We start from the raw sequence: 24,260 nt of genomic DNA on the forward strand, positions 1-24,260 counted from the left end.
TGTGTGCACTTCTGAGGGGAGTGAGAATACTTGGTCAACAGTTTCTGTCTCTGATGCATGCAGTGAAATATGATGATGCATATGTTATTAGTTTATTTCCTATATACAAACCATAAACACATACACCTAGAGTACTGACTGTGTTTATTGCAAAATATTTCCTTTGTTTCACTAAGGTAAGACAAACCACTATTATAGAAAAAAGTAACTCTTTACCTTTACTGTGGAAGAATCTCCAGGAAAAAGAACAAAGTATACTTCAAGTTTGAAGTTCCTGCTCAGTTTAGCAAAGCTGATTACTTCCTCTATCATGACTTTTGCTACTTCAGATTTAGGAAATCCTAGATTACCAGTTCCTATGGCAGGAAAAGAAATAGAAGATATTTTGTCGTCCTTTGCATATTCTAGACATGTTTTTATAACGTCCCTTAGAACCTGCAAAACATGAAATTTGTCATTAGAAAATAAGGTTGACAGCCATATTTCACTTATACATGGATCAAACTGTACTTTTTTACTTTAATTTATACACTATACAAAAATGACAATGTAAAGTAGTCAAAAATGCATAATTTCGATCCCAGAATTAAAACAGCTGATCATGTTTTTCAATGCATTTATTAGGGTGCACATTACATAATGTAAAGGCGGTAATAAAGATAAAAGTCAATCAGTGTGAACAAATAGGAGAAATAATAGGTATATCAAAGCATCAATACAAGTTCTTATCTAACCCATTAATTCCATGTAGTTCAGCATTCAAAAGCATTATCAGAACTTTGGACAGTGTATGCAAAATTATAAAATATTTCTGCTTAGTCATAACATAAATTTCAGAATACAAAAATACTTAATCTGATCTAGACGAGCATAGATTAGTACGGCATCTCAGTGGGTGATCCTAATCACAGTTAAACTCTTGAGTAACCTCTTTACTACTATTGATACTGTCCCAACAGACAACTGTACTATAGCCCTAGAGCTAAGTAAACTGACCATAACAGTAGATGTTTGAATGGTCACTGCTCCAGAAGCCAGAGCTATATGGGTTATATCCTGCAGTATATCACCCATACAGATTAGCTACCGAAACAGTGACCATTCAAACATCTACTGTTGTGGTAAATTTACTTCGACAACTGTGCTATATTCTTGACAGTGATCACTGCTGCAGTAGCTGAAGCTGTGTGCATACATTCTGCACAGGGTATAATCCATATACCTTCTGCTACTGCGGCAGTGATCATCTGAACATCTACTGTTATGGTAAGTTTACTACTTACACAACTGTGCTTTCTCATGTAAGGTGATTTTTTTTTCCAGGTACTTCTGAGTTCTTCCTGCTTCCCAGAAACATGTCAGTTGACTGAATGTATTGAACTGTTCATGTATGCAATCTGCAATCACTGAGGAGCTGTTCTTGAAAATGGTCTTCAGCACAGAATGGCAACAATTCACAAAACACAAAAACAGAATGTGCTCAAAAGCAATTATCTGGGGAACTTCCTCAAGCAAAGACAGCTTTGTAGTAGTCAACTGGCTATTCAAAAAAAAAGTTTAATTGTGGGCAGGGTCGCCACATGACTATACAGCAGAACCCTAATAAAAAAACTGAGATGGAAAGACTACATATAGAGAGAAGAAAGCACAGTATTCAGTAATAGTGATCACAAATCTCTGAATCCTACAGAGAGAGAGGGAGAAAGAGAAATTCAGCCACTATAATTTTCTGCCCAAGAATGACCTTTTTTGGGATGGGGCTGGGACCCTTGTGCTGTTCTTTCTCTAAACATCTAATTTTGAGGCTATACCTACCCATCAGTTCTATTTAACCAAATCACCACCTTTCACCAAAAAAGCAGACTGATGGACAGGTATGCTTTTCCATTTAGTGCTACAGGACAACACAGTACTCAGCTGAGGATTTCCAAGATGGCTCCACATTGTAACAGTTCAACTCTAGCTCTCCCATTGTGAAAAACAGAAACTCAACAGAGAAGGCCAGTAGACGAATGTGTTTATCTGTAAATTTCAGTACCTGGCTAGTAAGTGTACTGCCTGAATGCCATGAAAAAATACATACAGAGAACCTGGAAATAAATCAGCTACAAAAAGTGAGGAAGAAACACTGACTGCAGAAAGTTCATAGGTTCATACTAGGCTATCTGCCCTAGGGCATTTATAAGCCTAGCCAGAGTTGTGTGGCTTTCACCACCCCTTAGGTTGAAGAATACTATACCCATTAGTTTGCCGTGCCTCTGTCCAGCAGTGATACAGAGATGATCCCCGGGGTAAACCTACGATCTCCCATCCACTGGTCAAGATTCCTCTTGAACAGAGCCAGCGAGGTGCTCTGTCTCACATGGACTGGGATTCTGTTCCACAGCATAGGGAGTCTCTGGGTGATGAATCTGTCCCTCCAGCACGTCCTATTTATATCCATGTTGAGGTTTAAGTCCCTTGCTCTTGTGGCTCTGGTGGATTTGGATTTTTTGAGGTGGAGCATGTCCATTAATTCCGGGTTGGACATGGCCTTGTATGTCAGGCACACGTCACCTCTGAGCAGACGGTATGCGACTGAATAGAGCTGGAGTTTCTTCAGTCGGGCAGCATATGGCATATTTTTGAGCCCCTTTATCCTTTTGGTGAGGAACTTTTGGGGTCTTTCCAATTGCTGCAGGTGTCGGGTAAGATACATTCCGAATGGGGCATTGTACTCAATCATTGGTCTGATAAGTGAAGAGTACAGGGAAACAATGACCTCCCTTGATCTGGATGTGAATCCCTTCATAATCAGGTGGGCAATGTAGAAGGTCCTCCTAACCACTTTGGCAATGTGAGTGTCAAAAGAAAGGTTACTGTCAACTTGGGTCCCCAGGTCCCTGATAACCTCTTCTGTGCTTAATGGATTGCCACCTATGTGGTAACTTGGGGTTACCTTGTTTTACCAAAGGGTATGACTATACATTTTTTGGCGTTTAGCTTAAGGTCATGGCTCTGGCACCAGTTATCCGTTTCTATGAGACCTCTCTGAAGGATATCTGTGTCGGATGGATTTTCAACTATGGCGCCCAGTTTGCAGTCATCTGCAAACTTTGTCAGCCACAATCCTCCTATGTTTGCCTGCACTTCTGAAAAGTAGATGCCAAACAAGAGGGGCCCAGGACTGAGCCCTGTGGGACACCGCCAGACCGGCTTGGAGTATGACATGGCACCAGCAACTCTAACCCTATGGGTTCTGTCCTTGAGCCAGTTTGCAACCCATCTTGTGACATATGGGTTTACATTTAAGCTGGTGAGCTTTTCTATGATACCCGAGTGGGGTATTGTGTCGAAAGCTTTTGCAAGGTCAAGGTAGGCTGTGTGAACTGCCTTACCCTCATCAATGGCCTTGGTGACTGTTTCAAAAAGTCGACCAAGTTCAAGAGGCATGATCTGCCCTTGACAAAGCCGAATTGGGTAGGATCCAATGTCTGTAGGTCCCCTATGTCTTTATTTATGAGTTCCATTATGATCCTCTCCATAGCTTTGCAGACCAGGCTTGTTAAGCTTATGGGGCTGTAATTACCAGGGTCCGTAGAAGCACCGCCTTTGTGGAGTGGGACCACAGTTGCCGTACGCCACTCTTTGGGTACGTATCCTGTGGTAAGGCTAAGATTAAACAGCAGCCTTATGTGTGGGTTTAGTTCCTCATTGAGTTCGTGTAGCACACAGCCGGGGACACCATCCGGTCCCATTGATGCTGTGTTTTTAGCTTTAGAGAGAGCAGCTCTCACCTGGGCATTTGAGATGATTGGGAGGCTACACTCTGCTGGGATAGATATTTCTCCTTTTGGGGGGGGGGGGGGAGAAATTTTCACTGAACCTGTGTCTGCCAGTATGTTTGCAATGTCTGTGGGTTCAGTGATTTTTGTATCATTTTGGACTAATTCTGAGCATATCTGGGAGTTTCCACCCAGATTTCTAACATAGCTAAAGAAGGCCTTATGATTGTCTTTTGAGTCCTTGGCGATTTTTCTCTCAAAGTTGGCTTTGGATGATTTTTATGAGTTATCGTAGTTTTTTACTAGTATTGATCAGAGATGTCTTCCCTTTTAGGGATTTTGCTCTATCTTGTAGTAGCTTTCTCCTCTTGTTGTAAAGTTTGTTTATGGCTTGGGTCCACCAGATCGGGCGCTTGCCTTTGGTGGAAAGGGTCTTGATTTTATTTGGGATTGCTTGATCCATGCAATCCTGGAGGTGCTCGTAGAAAGCATTTGTAAGGGATTCAGCAGCGTGGGTTGTGGTTTCCAATGGCTCAGGGGCCTTGAAGGATACCACACCAGTCTTAAGAAGTGTGAAGTTGGCTTTTGAGAAGTTCTTCACTGTGGTCTTTTTTGTTGGGGGTGGGGGCAGGATGTGGATCTCCAGTGAGATTAGTTTATGGTCTGATCTCACCAATGAGGGATATACTTCCGGAGTGGAGCATTTTGTCCCCATGTTTGTGATGATCAGGTCTAGTATATTTTCACCTCTTGTGGGAATGGTGACAAGTTGTTCCATAGCATTTGAGTTTATGAACTCCAGGAACCTTTGGGCTAGGTTATTGGGGCTTGAGTAATATTCCCAGTCTATGTTTGGGTAGTTGAAGTCACCCAATATGATGGTGTTTGGAGAGACATTTATACTCTCCAGTGTCTTCAGGAAGGCTGTGTGGGGTTCCTGAGTTTGAGAGGGTGGCCTGTAACATGCTACAAACTGTAGAGCAGTTTTGCCTATGGTTAATTGCACCTGAATGGTCTCTGATGCTTCGTGAGTTGCCACCAGCCTGGAGGTGTGGGTATCCTTGATGAATATGGATACACCCCCTCCTTTTGTGGTATGGCCCGGGTTTTGGGGCCGGAACGCATGATATGAGGTAAAACCTGATAGTGCCAGGGTGCTCTCAGGAGCCTTGAACCAGGTTTCAGTCACAGCACAGACATCGATGTTCTCCATACTGAGGAGGGCTTGAGGGTGCATCTTGAGATTTAGACTTCTGGCATTGAGCAGCATTACCCTTAGTTTTTTCCATTATTGTTTTCTAGGGCGGTGGGTTTAGAATTTGAGCCTTGTCTAAAAAAGGCACTATGGGGGTGGCAAGAGTCTTTGCCAATATCCGGAAACCCAGGGGTGACAGGTGCAAGCCGTCCCTTGCAAAGCAGCATGGCTTGTCAAGCATGTCATTCCAGGCAGACAGACATTGGATCCCCTTAGAATGACACCAGAAATTAAGCCAATTATTAAAACTGATCATTTTGTCTCTGTATTGTGGCATCATTCTTGGTGAAGGTAGGATACTGCTCAGGCTCAGGGTCATACCAGCCTGGGCTACATAATCTGAGAGCTCCTTTATGTCTCTTTTCATGTAGTCCAGGGAGGTACGTCTCAGGTCATTCACACCGGCATGGACAATGACTGAGTCATACTTGTACTTGCTGTGGAGTGACCTGAGTGCTTGTGTTATGTGGCGGATTCTAGTGCCCGACAGGCAGCTTACTGTGACCCTCTCCTTGTTCAGTCTGGTGAGTGGGACGTCAGTGTGTCCGACTATGGAGTCACCTATGACAAGTGTGTCTGGCATTGTGTTTGGCCTTAAGGGCTGTGACTGATTTGCACACTGACTTTGTGATCTATGTGTTGCTTGTGTTATGTCATGAGGTGGCAGTTGTTTGGGTGTCTGCTTTGGAGGCCTCTGCTGTTTTGGTAGATTTTGATCAGTGCCTCAGAGTATGTCTTTGTGTGTTTATGTGTTTGATTTGTAGTTGTGATAGTTCTATGTGAGACTGGGTTTATGGTGTGTGTGGTTACCTTCTCCTCCTGTCTGGTTTTGCCAGTCCTGAGTTGAGAGAGCTCAGCCTCCAGTTTGGCTATACAGTTGCATCTCTCGCATGTATTTGTGTTTTGTGGGAGGAGGAGAGGGTTGTCTGTGTACATGAGGCAATTGTAACATTGCCTCAATATTCCCAGATTCACCAGCTGAGCAGGAGAGGACGCTAGCAACTGACCCTTTGACATGCTAGAAGAAATGAAAAAGTTTGCTGTGTAACTGAGTCAGAAAGGACCTATAGGGAAGTGGGTACTCAAGGGGTTTTAAGCTAGTGAAGTACTTTGTATAATATAGCAGTGCCTTACCTGCCTAAAAATGCTTTAGGAACAAGTGCTGAGCTTTACAGATAGAGAATAGACTGTTTAGATTACAAGTAGAGCAGTTCTAAGGGAAAAATGAAGAGCAGACTTTACGGAGCCAGAAATAGTTTAACCTTGTTTAACTGGCGCTGCCCGATGGTGCTCTAGTGGCAACTCCGCTAAATGGAGAAAAGGCAATAAGTCAGTAGTACAGGCTAGCACACTTTAGTGGGCAGCCAAACAATTAAATTAAGCAGCAAACAAACACTTTTCGACTTGAATTAGACTAATTTCCACTAAAATGTACTTTTAAGTGCAGATAATAAAAATGCAGTAAATAACTATGAAAACAGTTAAAGCTTGCTCTAGGTAAGCAGTAGAAGGTAAGCCAAATATAAAATACAGCAGGATACTTAATCAGGAAAGCAGTCACTTTTTTCAGTTCTCTGTAGCCAGGAAGACTCAACAGGACCACGTGGAGCTGTGTCTGAGCAATATGGCTTCAAAAAATGCCAGAGGCAGATTTTAACCAGGGAACTTCAAAAGAGCTAGAAATGGTCCAAAATGACCAATTACTACAGCTTCTTGTGCTGAGGTCACTTCCCTCAAGGACAGGTAGGCTATTCAAGGCTCCCCACTCCCACTGGTGAGCTAAGAAACTTCCTTCTATCCAAGTAAGGCAATGGACAACACAGGAACTACAACACAGCCCAGGATACAGCAAGGCCTGTAAACTGGTCTAACTAGTTTAGGAGAGGCAGGAAAACAAGAAATATTTTTTGTTTTTTGTTTTAAATAGAAACACACAGAAATGCAGAAAAGGCAATAAGTCAGTAGTACAGGCTAGCACACTTTAGTGGGCAGCCAAACAATTAAATTAAACAGCAAACAAACACTTTTCGACTTGAATTAGACTAATTTCGACTAAAATGTACTTTTAAGTGCAGATAATAAAAAATGCAGTAAAATGCAGCTGTTCTGCAAAATGCAACCTCCAGACATAACTTTCAGTAACCTACAGGAAGATATAAGACAACTGCATACAGACCTGGTTAAAATAAATGAAACACTGATGGACTATATCAACACAAACAAAAGGCTGGAAAAAATGGAAGAAGCTTTAAACAGACATTCAGATGAGGTGCTAACGCTACAAAAATCAGAGGCTGAAATGAAGAAAAGGTTGGCTGAATATGAGACTGCTCAGGAAGACATGTTTTAAAAATAATAAAATTAGAGCACATAGGGAAAACCCGAGATTTTCAGCTATATCAGAGAAGCTGGAAGGAACAGACTGCAATGCTTTTATGAAAGCACAAAAAAGCAACTGGTTTGGTATTCCAATGCAGGAGTTGTTAGTTAAAAGGGCACATCATGTGTATGCTCCAAACCTGGCTACAGGAAAGCAACCTAGACCTTTAATAGTAAAGATGCAATCCTACCAGCAGGAGGAGTTGATTCTGTCAAACTGTGGCAGAAAGACAAAATATTAAAAGTGGGAGACAGCAGAGTGTTTATGGAGAATGATTATGCATTGTAAACCAGGCAGAAGAGAAGTAAATTCATTCCACTACTCAGGGAATTTCAAGACACAGGTGTGAGACTCATACTGCTGTACTCAGCTGTCTTCAAAGTATTCTTCCTTGGAGACAGAAAATTATTTTTTAATTAAGTACATGCTTAGGAGGAAATACAACAATTTGTCCAACAAAAAGTGAGCTGTGAAACAGAAGGAGATTCTGATTCTTTTTTTTTTTTTGCTAATGAAGACCACAGAGAGACTGTACCTGTGAAACCTTTTCCATTGTTTCAACAGAAAATGTTGGAGACAAAAAAGGGAGGATAAGAGTTGACTAGAGGAACAAGAGTACACTGGAAATGAAGCAGAGACAGGATTTTGAAGATGGAGATGAACCGTAATAAAACCAGTAACTTAATATGGGATTATAATGCAATAATTAAATTTGTGAAATATGACAGAAGAAGGAAACCTTGAAATACTGGACTTTTTCAGAATCTGTTGGACTTGTGGGGGACTCTAAAATATATGTCCTACTTCATGTCATTAATGATCAGAAAAATGCCTTGGGGAGGGGAAGAGAGGGAAGAAAGTTAAATTAAGTGCTGTGGTGTGTGTTTTTTGTTGCACGCTATAAAGTTGTCTTAGCTATTTTTAAATGTAATGGGGATTGCAAATAGGTGTCGCTGTTATTTTTTTCCTTTCTTTCTCCCTTCTTTCTTTCTTCAGTTTTAAGAAATGTAGGCACTATGATGTAAAACAAAAGCCTGGTTAAAAGAGCACGAAAATAAAAATGATTGCACTTTTTTCATTCTTGCTTGGGGAATGACTGAATTCCCCCATGAAATAGTAACAAGTTTTAAGAGAAAGCAAGTAAATGAAAAATAATACTAAATATCATGAGGATTTTTTTCTATCAAATGACTGTGTGCCCAGTAGCAATTCTGTATCTGGTCCTCATGTCTCCATGGAAACAATCTGATAAAGAGAATTTGGCTGTCTGGTTCTCATGTCTACATTGAGACAATCTGATAAGAAACTGGCTGTCTGCTTCTCATGTCTCCATTGAAATTGGTTACAAACTGGTGGAGAGTGACTGGTTGGGGAAAAATAAAAAGGAAACTGGCTAGAAGATAATGTTCTCTGAAAACATTCAGGGGTTTCCCCAGCTGGAAGAGATATAAAGATAAGACAAAAACAGTTGGCACTTAGTAGAAGCACAGGCTGCACCATGCGTCTTAGCATGCATAAACGTTCTTTTAGGTTAACTCAATTCTGTGAGTGTGGCTATCAGTTTGGGACATTTGTTCCTATTAGGAGGATAAAACTTCAATATTTGAAGATGTCCAGAGTTTTGTGTGTTTGTATCCAATTAATAGGTTTTAGGGGGTTACTGGGGGGTTTGTTTGTTTTTTTGTTTGAGTGCTTTTAATAACAAAAAGTTTTCTAAGATGTGACATAGGCTCAAATGGATACGACAAGAAAAAACTATATAAAGGGTCAACCTACGTAACAGTGTATGCATGTAACACAAAAGCTGGAACTAGACATTTAACAAGAAAGGTGTTATACATAAAAGGTGAGAATAATAACTTTTTAATACAATAATGCTTTCAGTAATATCTATCAATGTCAATGGTCTCACAGATAAATACAAAAAAGAAGAAAGAGTGAACTATATTAAAAAATGTAGCGTGTAAGTAGCTATGTTACAGGAGAGACACTTAGAAAGAACTGAACATATGAATTTGATAAAGAAAGGTTTCAGGATGGTTATTCAGCAGAATATCTGGGACAAAGAAAAACAGGGTACTTATATTAATAGCAAGAGGAACTCTAATCATGATAAAACAGGACAAAAAAAGATAATAATGGCAGATTTGTAGTGCTAATGGGTGAATGGCAAGGAAGAAGGATTACACTGGTGTGTATGTATATTCCACCTAAAACTGCTACAATGGAGCTTAAGAACATTTTGGGAGAAATAATCAGTTTTCAGAAAGGAACATTACTTATGGGTGGGGACTGGAATTTGATTTGTAGCAGTGAAGATGTGTCTTGGGGGGGAGAAGGGAAAGTATAACAAATGATTGTAGATTTTAGAAGAACTTTATGAAAATATTAGACATGAAAGATATGAATACAGTCACAGGAGTTCAGAGTGAATTTACACATTATTCCTGGAGATATAAAATCTGGTTAGACTAGACAGAATTTACATTTTATAGGAACCTGTGCATTTAACTGAAGGTCTAAATATATACCCAATAACTATTTCAGATCATGCACCAATAATAGCTAAAATAAAAACACAGGGTAATAAAATAAAAATGAGACACTGGCATTTCCCACCTATCCGTTGAAGTGAGAGGAATTTAAGGAATGGGCAGTGGAGATTATTCAGGAGCTATTTGAGAGGATAGAAATTACTTCTGACTAGGGAGTGGGATAAAATTAAGATGTATTTTAAATATAGGGTGGAAATAAAAGAAAAGGAGCTATAGTTAAGAAGTAACAAGAATTATTTAGAGGTACTTACAAATGTTAAAGTACTGCAGAACAGGGGGATCTCACAGAAGAACAGAATCAGTTGTAGAATGCTAAGAAGAAAATACAGGATTACCTCGATAATATACACGAGTTTAGAAAGACTGCTGTTAAGCAATTGTTTTTTTTGATAATAACACTAGTGCACAAAAACTTTTAGCACAATGACTCAGGCAACAGAAAGTAAAAAGGGCTGTTGCTAAGCTGAGGAGCCTATAACAAGATATCCTGTGGAGGTATTAAAAATATTTCGGAAATTCTATGAAAGTCTGTATAAAGTAGAGCAATATGGAAATCAAGAAAAGATACAAATGGAACTGATTATGGAAGAATGAAATATGCCAAGGTTAGAGGTAGATGAGGCTCAATTACTAATGGTTAGGACAGGAGGAGATGAGATAGAAATTGCAATGTATAACCAATCTACAGGAAAGTCTCCAGGAATAGATGGTATTCCTGTGGCTGTTTGGAAGCTAGGAGGAAAAACTGATAAAGATCTGGAAGGTTTTGTTTAACAGTATTTTAAGAGAAAGAGAAGTACCAACATCCTGAAAGAAAGCAATGGTATCTGTAATAACTAAAGAGGGTAAAGATCCATCAAATACATCTTCATACAGGACCATTTCTATACCAACCACGATTATAAAGTGTTCATGTCTACAATGGCTAAAATAATGGCAATACTAATGCCAAAAGTGACAGCTATGGATCAATGTGGTTATGTGGAGGAGAGGCAAACATTTGACAACATTAACAGAACACTGATGATCCAGAGGGAAGTAGAATATAAGAAAATACCATTGTTGTTGGTGGGTCTTGATGCAGAGAAAGCGCTTGGCAGAATAAGCTGGGCCTTTATGAGCAGGGCAATGGAAGCATTTGCATATCCTGAAAAAAATATAAGGCTGTTTGGAGGGATATATGAGGGATCGGAAGCAAATATTAAAGTGGGTGGGGTCCTCTCAGATAACTTTAACTTGACCAGAGGAGCCAGGCAGAGGTGTCCTCTTTCCACTTTGTTATTTGCATTATATTTAGAACCATTAGCAAAGAAAATAAGGGATTCAGAAATTCAAGGATATAACTGGTACGGTACTCAAGAAAAGTTGGCTCTATTTGCGGATGATATTATTTTATACCGGACAAAACCAGAAAGAGACATTACAGTGTTGTGGAACATTTTGAAACGGTTTCAAATCTTTTTGGGATACAAAATTAATAAAGCTAAAACAAAGGCAACAGTGGTAAATTATGTATCCCCATATGAATTGGTTCAGCAATACCCATATTTATGGGGAAATGATAAAATAAAGTATTTAGGAGTACAGATTAAAAATTATCCTGGTGTAGAAGCTAAATATATGTGGGAAGAGACTAAAAAGATAATACTACAGTGCAGACAATGGAAAACTTCCATTTCTGCACTGTACAGAGATCTCCGTTGAAACGTTCGAACATTTAAATGTCAGATCACAGGGTGTTGACCATATGACGTTCGAACATTTAAATGTTTGACAACGTAATATAGACCCGATTTGAAGGGGTATTTCAGAGCTAAACAGTTAAGATTCCTATTCAAAGTGGAAAGGGATGATGATGAAATAGGGGGGAATGCTCAAAAAACAAGGAGAGACTAAGATTTTGGATTCAGGCCTTTAAGGAGAATGACAACAATCATACAGAAAATTATATCCATAAAATAGCAGAATGTATCCTAAGAACTAAGCCAACCCAGGAATGGAGAAAGGAGTTTCTGCCGATATGGAGGATTGCACTTAGGGATATAGACAACAGGCAAGAGGCGACTGGAATGTATCTGACAAAACTGGCAAAGGAACCAAGGTATTGGGAACAAATAACTAGAGACAGAAAGATGACAGGGTGGGAAGATGCCAATAATTTATTTGGACTGCAGGTTAAAGACTGCCTTCACTATCAAGGATTGCTATCAAAGTATAGGCAAATAGAAAGCAATAGGAGGGTCCCAAACAAAAGACCAGCACTAGCAGAGCTTTCAGTAGAATCTAGAACAGAAAGCCATTAAAAAAGGAATAGTTAGTACGGCATATAAAATATTGCATGACAACTATAAGAGTCAATCAGAAGAGATTACAAAGGATTGGGAAGAGAGACTAGATAAGCAATTCACAAACAAACAATGGGAGGATATATGTATGTCTCTCAAACATGCAACAAAATTAGAGGATTTAGGATTTTTGTTTGGAAATGTTTACACAGATAATTTTATACCCTAAGTAGAATCCAGAGATTTTTTCCTAAGGTAGGCAACAAATGTTGGAGGTGTGACAGGGAAGAAAAGAGGTAATTGGGAACATATTTTCTGGGAGTGCGGTGAGTTGGTGGACTTTAAGGATTCCTTGCGGGATGCAGTGTCGTCAAAGGCCTTGCTGTGTCTAATTATGGTGGCTGCCAAAAAAGCAATTACTAGAAAATGGAAATCAAAATCTAAACCAGCTATACTAGAAGTAGTGTAACAGAGAAAAAACAAGTGGAACTGGGATCTTTAGAAAAGGGTGGGAACAAACTAAACAATAAAATGGGAATTGTGGGAACAATACATATGGGGAGAAATGAGGTTTATAAAAGGCAGGACTTAAATGAGCTATGTAATGTTTGACTGAAAATGATTGGGTAGATTATAAGTGATGTATAACATTTGCAAGTGGAAGTGTGTCAGTACAGTTTGTGATGTAAAATGCTTGCAACTAGGATTGTGTTGGTGTGGTTTGTTTTCATTTAAATAAATGTATGATTGTCTATCATAAGTGATTTTTTAATAAAGATGCTCCTTGTTTAAAAAAAAAGGGCAGGAACTGAATAATTTATGTAATGTTCCTTAGGTTATTTGATATACAGCAATATATGTGAAGTATAATGTTTGTAAACATGAACTTGTTAACACAGTTTGATTACTTTTATATAAATGTAACTGTGCCTATGTCACAAGTGATAATTCAATAAAGGTGTTTAAAAAAACACAATACTCAGCCCTCCTTGTTTAAGTCAAATGAACAATATCCAATATGGCCTCATTTCTCATAACTGTAGACTCATAAATTCAACAGACAAGTTTACAACCTACTTATTTAAATGTTATAACCCTATACAGACATTTTTCTTCCCACAAACATATGTGTGTGTGTGTGTCTCTGTGTGTATAAAGATCTAGATTGAGGGATGGTAAAGGGAACTTAATTACATAATGTCAGAAAATGAAGTGTCTATCACATTTTTCCATGTATTTATTTTTAGTATAATGTTTTCTGGGGTGTATATTATCTTGCTGAAATGGCAAAACACTGAATGCCATTTCAGCAACACATAAACAGCAAAATGCCACTAACACGAACAGCCAGGTCACCGATTTTTTTTCCTACGGAAAAAAAAAATTCGGTAGACCAACAAGACACGACACACCATCTAAAACATTAAAAAAATTTGATGACCTAGCTGTTCGAGTTAGTGGTATTTCGCTGTTTATGTGTCGCTGAAACGGCATTTGGTGTTTTGCCATTTTGGCAACATAATACAGACCCGTTTTTCTGATATAGTGTTAGGTACCACAGCAGTGTGTTCAAGGCATAGACTTTCAAATAGAACTAGATCAAATAGTGCCTTATAGATGAATCAGAAGTCCCCTGTAAGTAAATTTTAAGAAACAGACTATAATGACAGTACTTGAAGCTTTGCACAGAAATGAAACTTTGTTTCAAGTTGCATTATTTTGAGTCTTTTACCTACCTGGTCTAAAAAAAATTACACAGATGCTTGACAGGGAAGGATGAAATAACAGAAAATAAAAAAGATGACTTTGAAGAGGGGGAAGGATGAGTAAGTAACCAGTCAAAAATTGCACAAATGCAAATTATGGACACTTCAGTTGACAGAGATTCCCTGTGAAGCCCTTTATGTTTCACAAAAGAAAATGATGGATAAAACAAAGGAAATTAAAGAGTTTTCAAAACAGACACAGATTACATAAAAAGCAATCCACTGAGAACACTAAGTACAGTGCTTAATTGTTTATACAAACATGAATATTTGATACAACTATAATTTGCAATCAGAATGACACTTTAAAATGATGGAAATCACTAAGTACCACACAGAAAATAATTATATTATTAACACAGACATAAAATAAAAGTATTATATTTAAAACTTTACTTGAAAATGAAGGTTATATTTTACTAGAGGGTAGGATATTATTATATGCAGTCTCGTGAAAAGTCCCATTTTTTCAAATTGCAAACTGTTCGTTTTTTCCAATAAAGGTTCTATGATAGTGGGAGAAAAAAGGGATAATTAAATAAAATGATGAATGAAAAAGGACACCAATATACCAAATGGTGGAAACCCATTTATTTTCAAACTGCATACTGTGTTATGCTGCTTTCAGTAAAGGTTCTATGACACTGGAAGAAGGAAGGAAGGGAGGAGAAAAAAAAAGTAAAGAAACAAATGAAAAAACCAACAGGCAATAATGAATACACACAGGTAATGCTTACATTAGGACTAGGAGTGAATACAAAGTAAGACAGACAAGTATGCAGAGAAAGTAGGCTAGATATGAACAGTAACAAAAAAACAATGCATGAAAACTCTGATGGAGGAATGTGGGTTAAACGTAGAGGAATATATGCATGAGCAAGGATGTCTGGTATGACTACAATGTAAGGTGCAAATTGTAAGAGGTTAAAAAAACACTGAAATCAGTAAGTACCTGGGAGAAAATAACTACCTCATATTGTTTGCTGTTTGGTTGGTCACATTTGATATCAGGCTTCAGAATGTGGGATTTTCAGTATGTAGAATAACCTATTTTGCCTCTAGACCTAGTGGAATGCAAATCACAAGCTACAAGAGGATGAAGCAGTTTTCTCTGGATAGTTATCAGAACTGATCTTTTGAAAATAGCTACATAATCTGAAATAATCAATGGACTTGAAATGATAAAAATGTGTATTAGTTGTAAGAATGAACAATCTGCAGAAAAGAATACAAACTGAAAGTGACAAATATACTAAATGAAAAAATGCAAGTAGCAAAGTTTGGCTATCTAATGGCACAAAGTTAGAGAAACAGAGTCAGATATAAGATATGTAATTTGCTAGTTACAGGCAAAAACAGATTAGTGATTTATAACAGGCATTTTCCCGTCTACAGCAGTAAACGGGGGTTTGAGTCTGATTAGAAAAGACTGCCTCAGGATTTAATAAAATCTTTGTAGGCACCATGTACAGCCTACATGGAATGTATCCATGTACATGGCCATGGGACCACTCGGCAGTGAGCCATACATATAGTGATGGCACACTGCCAAGGGGAGCCAAGGAACACGGATATTGAAGCAGTAGAGGGAGAGGTGTAGCAGCTAACCGTGGCTGCAAATGATGCTGAGACTTCCTGCAATGTCCTTTTGTTTTATTTTTATTTAAAAAAAAAAAAAAGCGTGTTTGCAAGGTGTGGCGTGTAGCACAGCAATGCCAAGCTGTGCTGACATATAAAATAGCAAACACCTGCCAGACATCTAAAAATAGAAACTGGATGGAATTATTTATTTAAAGGTGTGTTTAACATGTTTGCAAGGTGCAGTGCGCTGCTTAGCACTGCTAAAAGGTAGCTCAGTGGTATATGTGAAGGTATACTGGATGTCTACATATCTACGTAGCTAAATGGGTAGAGTTACGGCCTTATGTGTAGTAGGTCCAGGGTTTGAATACATGGAAGGGAAAAAATGTATGTATTTTTGTTGTACACGTTATAAAAACAATTTTAAAATATAGCTCCACTGCACTCTGCTGAAGTGTGCTAAAACCTGCTAAGCACCGCATAAAAATGTTAACAGCTGCCAATGTTTCAGTGGTGCTCAGCTTCGCTTAAACCATGACTGCGCTTGCTTGTGTGCTGCTCAGCTCTGCTTGGTTGGTTTGCGTGCTATCTGACATGATGCTTTTTTGAATGATGCTCAGTGACGTGTAAGGGCAGGAAAACACCCTATATTAAGTGCAATAGGTGGGAATATGCATCATTCTTTGGAGTCTTATCTACTGTAGATACGGCTGGTGGTGCAGGAGAAGGTGCCCGCTTTCATTGGTCAGAAAACTCACCAGTGTTACTAGTATCCCCCACACAGTGCTGTCACCACCATGATGACCAGAAAAGGCAAAAGAGAGGAACCTTGGACACCTGGGTCCAAGAAGCGAGGGAAGGGAATGCCCCACAAATATGTAAGCATGTTTTATGCTGTCTTAACAAAATGCTAGGCGAATGTCTGCAAAACTGGTATGCATAATGGTGTGCTTTTCTCCCAACAGCTGCAGCTGAGAGGGCACACAATGTCCCACGTCGGGTGCTTGGTCAGGTTGTGTCGTGAGTGTGGTGAGTATAGCTGTATTATGCTAATAGTGCAATAAGGAAAAAGTAAACCATTACCTGCAATAAACTATATACAATAAAGTCTGTACTGCAATAAATGAATAATAACTGTAGTTCAATAAAAACAAGAAACAATACCAATAACAGCATGGAAAATGGCGTACATCAGGATTGTCTTTTCATAACCATTGCAGTAGAGCTGTATGCATTGAGTCTGTAAGGTAAGGTTGCTGCAGTCAAGTTTAATACTGTAATAGCTGTAGAATGAAAGTCTGATGGCTGCAAACTGTATTGCTCAACACATAGTACTGTCCAAGGCTGTCTCTAGGCCAGTACTGGTGACACAATGCTCTGTCATCCACAGACTTCAGGTAATAAAGCTATATGGGTGAGGGTAGCCAACTCAAGAGTTGATATTGTTTGTTGACCTCACAGATATTTCAAACCAGTAAAAATAAAATGTGTACGCCTGTAATGTTGATACTGAAATAAAGCTTACATACTATCCATCTTATGCTTGTATTCCATACATGTACATTCTACTGTCACTGCAGCCTAATATAACACTATTAGTAGTAGTAGTATGGTTCCAGGTGAGCTCTAGGCAAACATCAGTCATTCAGTAATCAGCGGTGATTCAGTAGCTCAGTCTGTTAAATGCACTGTAAATAGTACATTTTGCCACACACAATTCAGGGTTCGAATCCAGTGGTATGTAGCAGTAAATATTACAGTTGCAGTCATGTAATGGTCACAGTTTCTCTCTCTCCACAGAAACTACAGATAAATAGGTGAGGTAGTCCATAATATTGTTATAGACAATTATAACATAATACTGTTATAGATGATAGGTACTGTTATAGATAACTGTGTTTTTATATGTCACATTCTGTTAAAATCAATAGCAAGACTGTGTTCTCATCACCAATGTTATGTCAGAAACAAGTCTGTTTAATCCAGGTATGGCTGTATTCCTGGAATATCAGCTCAAAGTTGCTGCAGTCAATTAATACAGCAGTCTCCAACTACTGGGCTGCAGACCAGTACTGGGCCGTAAATTATGTATCGTGCCATCAGGTATTGAGTGAAACAAAAAAGTGAATGTGTGTATGAGTGTGTTTATGTGTCTGTCTGCATGTGTGAGTGCATGCGTGCATGAAAGTAGAAGAGTCCGCGTGTGTGTGTGTTTCAGTCTGCATGTGAGTGAATGCATGCATGAAAGGAAGAGAGACTGTGTGTGTGTGAGACTGAGAGAGAGTGAGAGAGATGTGTGAGTGAATGCAGGTATGAATGAGGAAGTGACTGTGTGTATGAGACTGGGAGAGACTGTGAACGATGTGTGTGTGAATGCAGGTATGAATAAGGAAGTGACTGTGTGTGTGTGAGATTGGGAGAGATTGCGAATGATGTGTGTGTGAATGCAGGTATGAATGAGGAAGTGTGTGTGTGTGTGTGTGTGTGTGTGTGTGTGTGTGTGTGTGAGTGAATGCAGGTATGAATGAGAAAGTGACTCTGTGTGTGTGTGTGTGTGTGTGTGTGTGTGCATGCGCATGTGCGTGTGACAGATTGGAGAGAGTGCAAATGATGTGTATGTGGATGCAGGTATGAATAAGGAAGTGATTGTGTGAGATTAGGAGAGAGTGTGAACAATGTGTGTGTGAATGCAGGTATGAATGACGAAGTGACTGTGTGTGTGTGTGTGTGTGTGTGTGTGTGTGTGTGTGTGTGTGTGTGTGTGACTGGAAGAAAGTGGGAACGATGTGTGAGTGAATGCAGGTATGAATGATGATGTGACAGTGTGTGTGAGAGAGATCAAGAGAGAGCGTGAGCGATGTGTGAGTGAATGCAGCTATGAATGAGGAAGTGATTGTGCGTGAGATCAGGAGAGAGTGTGAGTGATGTGCGAGTGAATGAGTGAATGAATGCAAGACTGTCTGTGTGTGTGTGTGTGTGTGTGTGTGTGTGTGTGTGACAGAGGGAGACAGTGAAGAGTGAGAGTGATCCCTGGCAGTAGCAGCAGCAATGAGGTTTGCTTACCTCAAAATACATAGAAATGCAGGTTTTGCATTAGCATGAACATTGCGATGGTTATGAATTATGAAACTCAACTCTTTGTCACTATTTTCTGACCTAAAACCCCAGTGATCTGCAACTGATTTGCCAGAAAAATAACAATATTATGAGAGAAAGACCATAAATATGAAGCAAATATCTGGACATTCTTTGAAAATCTGAACAGTTGAGAGGTATGCTGGGTAGAGCCAAATAATATGGATAGATTTTAATTATTGCTCTTGTAACTTAAAGTCAGTAAGGTTGCCATTAGTTTTATATACACTTAACCATAGTAGGTCAATGTAATGCTGCTAAGCAGAATGTGCACATTCTGTATTTTATGGTAATTATTGCCAATTGTCATTTTATTGAACATTGGGACTTTTCTCGCCGGGTCTCGGCTGATAATGGATGTGTAGTCCAGTCGGGCCTCCCCATTAAACAAATGTTACATCTGTTGTATATGTGACTGCAGAAATTGTACTTTTGGAGTACGCAAAGTAGTCTTGTGTTGGACAGCATGTGTGGCCTGCAGAGTGACATTGTTTGGTACTGTTATTGCATCTAATGTCATACGAGTGGGATACCTGTTAATATCTATGCTATGTGGGTACAGTTACCAGTATGGCCATATGTGGCTGGCTGCAGTTAGACAGGCAAACATGTGGCCAGGTACAATTTGGCCTGTCCAAGGCATGCGTTGAAACCATTATACATTACACCACCTGCTCACCTGTGTCTGTCTGCATGGTGACATTCCGCAGGCACAGGGGTCTGTGGGTGAGTGGATTATGTACTGTTGTGGCCTTGGTTTGGTTCCTTTGGGCAGCTGTTTTGATGTATGAGTGCAGATAACCTCAGCACTCTGAGGGTATGTGGGGAAATTCATACATCCCCACACACACACACACACACACATATATATATATATATATATATATATATACACACACACACACACACACACACATATATATATATATATATATATATACACACACACACATATAAATATATATATATATATATATATATATATATATGTGCGTGTAGAGAGAGAGTCTATGTATCACTGTAATATATATATATATATATAGTTATACAGATATTGTATGTATTTGGGGTACATACTGATAGATACACTACTCATGTGGGAGGGGGATAGGGACACACAGATATGTAAATGTAGCTGTCTGTATGTACAGACATATTTCCACATAGCAGATCTTTGTGAGGAAGATGCAATAGAAGTGAGCTCAAGTTAGCCAAGTGTAGGAGCATGCCCAGTGGGTACTGTTAGTACTTACTAGATGACTCCAGGCCAGAGCTACCTGTACTCCAGTCCTGGAATTTGTGTGTTACAGACATTGCCAGCTCTACCTGTTTCTGTAGTACTGCACTTCCCTCAAATTGTCAATGGCATTCTCCAGCTGTGTGCTGTACTTAACATGTGACTGGGGTACATAACGTAACACTACACACAGAGTGACAATCTGCATACCTCTCACCGTACAGCTTTTTGCAGAATGTCCAGCATTTCGCCCCATATGTCTGGTCTGTTCCTCATACATTTGTGGTGTTCTGGTAGATTACTGTATAATGCAGTCAATGAATAGTACTAACTACAGACAAACATTTGAGTGTAGGACTTTATATCCTTCAGATATTCTGTACTGATGCAACCTGCTTTTACACTAGCTACCTTCTAGGTTAATCAGAGCATCTATAATGTCTGTCTCTAGTTTTGGCCCTTTGTCTCCCTTTTCTCTCCGGCTTTGTCCAGCTTTCTTGAACTAACTTGAGGGGTATGACAGTCTGTGGGAAGACCACCATATGACTGCCTCACATTCAAAAGATGTGGATACTGCCAGATTCAAACCATCAACACCATCACCCATGCTAATGTCCCTAGCCCACTGAGCCACACAGGCTGCCAGACAGGGATGTGTCGTTCATCACACAATCAACAGCATACATACATACGTTATCCCTTTGTTATGTGAGACATACAATGTGTGCTTGGTTTCCATCTCACAGCCCTGAGATTGGCTGGTCTGCTGATATATCAGTGTTGACTTACTATTACAGCAGTTGTATGGGAACACTGATGTGTTGGGGGTGGGGGATGACCAGTCCATGTTCTTCTGGCATAGACAGTTGTGCAACTGTCCTGTGACCTCACTGTGTGCCATCTCTCTTGAAAAATGTAGTGGATTTTCCAGCCACGTGGTCTAGTGAATATTATGGTGTACATACTATTGGACAGGGTACCTGTTGTCCCATGTGGCTCTTAGCTCTCTCTAAGTAGCCCAGTAGCACACTATATTCCCTTGCATACATGTGGCAGGTCTATACATATGCTACCATATTCTAGTACTCCTTACAAGTAATGTATAGGTGTGTGGCTTACCTTGCGAATGCAGCAGTCGACAGACCTGTAGTTTGGGGCTGACTCTGTCAGATGCATGCAGTATACAGCCAATACATGGTTAGGTTCAGGCTGTGTGGGCTGGCTGTCATCATTTTTACTACATGTAACCGAGTCGGACTAAGCTGTCAGTCCCTAGGTTGTCAGTGTATATGCTATGCATAGTCTCTTGGCCAAGGCTAGGGCATACTGGGCACTCCTATGTCTGCCTACAGGGACATTCTCAGGGGGTTCCTCCTCAGAGTCCTCCTGTGGGTGTGGCTGTGAGAACTTAGGCACTGCTGGTGAGGGGCTGTGTATCCCTTCCATTTGCTGATCCTGCTGCAACTGTCTCTGCAGGGTCAAACTGTGTAGCATGGCACATACTGTGAACATCTGAGCATATGTGGCTGGAGAGTATTGCATGGCTCCACCAGATATATCGAGGCACCGGAGCTGTGACTTCAGCGGCCCAAACACATGCTCTATGATATTCCTAGTTTCTGCGTGCACCTCATTATAGCATTTTTTGGTGGGTGTGTGTGCATTTCTGATAGGTGCAACAATTCACAGTTCCAGTGCGTAGCAAGCATCCCTCAGTAAATGGCTGTGCAGGATGTCCCCCTAGCAAACATCTGGTGCAGCTGTGATGCATGCCAGATACAGGAGTCGTGATAACTGCGAGGGCTGCCAGCATACAAAACACAAGTAATCTCCGTGGTATCCCCGAAGTCTCAAAACAATCCACTAAAGTGTAGTAGATCCAAAAACAAAACAGTGTAAGAAACTTCTCTGTGTGGAAGATTTTCAGTCCATATATTTCTAGTTAATCACTGTATATTAATCAGATCAGACAATAGTAGAAGTAGCGAACGTAAACTCGTCTTAAGTCAAAACAAAACAAAACAAAAAGTAATAATAGAAATATATAATTGTACAGCATTACTAAGCATTCAAAAGTAATCCAAGCAAGGCAGGCAGTCTGTTTCCAGTTGAAAATCCTTTATTAAGTAATAAAGGATTAATAAATACTTAATAAAGGCTTTTCGACTGGAAACAGACTGCCTGCCTTGCTTGGATTACTTTTGAATTCTTAGTAATGCTGTACAATTATATATTTTCTATTATTACTTTTTGTTTTGTTTTGACTTAAGACGAGTTTACGTTCTCTATTTCTACTACTATTGTCTGATCTAATTAATATACAGTGATTAACTAGAAATATATGGACTGAAAATCTTCCACACAGAGAAGTTTCTTGCACTGTTTTGGCTGCCAGCACACACATTCATGATAATGCTCTGGGCACTGCACATGACCTGGCAGTTGGAGTGATACCCCTTGTGGTTGGCATAGATCCTACCCGCCTCACCAGGTGGTGCCTTGATGTGTACATGAGTGCAATCTATGACACCCAGTACCTCAGGGTAGTGTGCTACACAGTAGACATGTTGCATACTGCCGGCCCTCGCCTTAGGGGTGAGGGGAAAATAAATGTGCTCACTGCTATGTGGTAGCATGGCATCCAGAAGTTGGAGTACCCTGGATGCTGATGCCTGTGAGACCCACATCTTTGTCTTTGGAAAGTAACAGCTACACATACCTTTGATTCCACTGGGATGGGTTCCCCTCTGTTGACTCTGGGTATCAGCTGATGGTGGCAGAGTTCAGTGAGTTCTTGTTGTTTGCCCCCATCCACCTTGTAGCACTCTAAAATCTCCAGCTCATGTAGCTCCTGGAAGGTTACCCTGGGCCTGAACACTCTTCTCCTTCTCAGTATAGACCTATTGTCAGCAGCAGCAGCAACAGCAGCACTGACCTCAGCATCTATCCCACACAGATGTAGCAGACCTGCAGCAGTCCCTAGCATTCCTTCAGTTAAAAATCCCAAGTCTATACTTCACTGGTGAAGAGTATGAGGGTGAAATCAGATTGTAGAGTGCATGCAACCTTTATAGTGCTCTGCTGTAGGTGCAGCCTCTGTGATTGGCTACTTATGTTGCATTCCACCTGCCAAGTACATCCTTAACTAGTTTAAGTGAAACCGGAGTCATCAGTAATTAATATATCATTGGCTTTCCCAGCCAATTTTCCTTTCTTTTGACAGCCTTCCTCGCTCAGCACTGTGGCATGCTGCGAAACTAAACAATGCTCAGCAGTCACTGCACACACCACCATGAAAGGTCATGCTCAGCACAACAGTGCACTGTGGAAACACGCAGAAACATGTGCCCCAAAGGTAAACAAAGCTTAGCAGAAACTGTACATCCTTCCCCTGCTCAGCACAGCAAAGTGCAGTGCAAACAGGCACTGCTGAGCTCCAATGAGATTACAAGTCCTCAGACACCCCCCCGATGTCAGCTACCTCTTCTGTGGACACTAACATGGTGATGTGCCTGCACAGATATGATATGTGGACACAGACACCCATTTGTGCTGTTCAGTAACCCTACCTAATTTCCATAGGGATCCATGCACACAACCTGGAAACTACACGGTTCCAGGCCTTGCCTCATTAGCAACAGGACAATTCCACCATTGTAGATACTCCACAGATGGTCCTGTATACATTAGTGTCACACACTATTAAATTTGGTCTTTTCACTCTTTTTATTTACGTTTTTCATACAAGCATGTTTGCGCACTGTGGTGCGCTGCGCAAACATACCCAGATCATTAAAAAAATTAAAATGTTTTAAATTATTTCCCCTAAGGTTTTGGACACACGGTGGATAGTTATGCCTACATCTGTGTGTGCTATATTATGTCCATCCATAAATGTTTTTACAGACCCTGTTCTCTGCCTACAATCCTGTACATGGAATTTTTCCATGTACACTATGGACACAGACACAGGGATTTTCAGGGCTGCCTATGTGCTTGCTGGATTGCTCTACCTCCCTCATTTGCATGACATTCACCTGCTTATGAAGTGACTTGCATGCCACGGATACTTCTGTTTCGGCACGTGCATGCGCGCAGCCCAGCTCTTTAATGAATCACAAACCTGCTTACTTTCATGTAAGCAGCATGTCATGATATCTACACAGTATAAAAGACCATGTAGACTTTATTAAATTCTCCCCTGCCTTTTTTACAAACCATTACATATGTTGTTTTCAAAAATATGTATAAAATGTGTTTATTTTTTGAACAGGGAGGCAATCATGTTGTTTTACTGAAAAT

General features: G+C 40.0%; 1 protein-coding gene across 1 annotated transcript in view; it reads right to left on the reverse strand.

The window, feature by feature from the left end:
- LOC122804001 (protein mono-ADP-ribosyltransferase PARP9-like) overlaps positions 1 to 24,260 on the reverse strand; it is a 1,237,155-nt gene that overhangs the window by 721,903 nt on the left and 490,992 nt on the right. Inside the window, exon 5 of the mRNA XM_044073682.1 lies at positions 217 to 435. Coding sequence (XP_043929617.1) covers positions 217 to 435 — 219 coding nt within the window. The remainder of the gene's footprint in view (positions 1 to 216; positions 436 to 24,260) is intronic.

Source organism: Protopterus annectens, chromosome 6.part0 (genome assembly GCF_019279795.1).
Source record: "Protopterus annectens isolate FY-2018-M chromosome 6.part0, PAN1.0, whole genome shotgun sequence".
Classification (NCBI taxonomy): Eukaryota; Metazoa; Chordata; order Ceratodontiformes; family Protopteridae; genus Protopterus; species Protopterus annectens.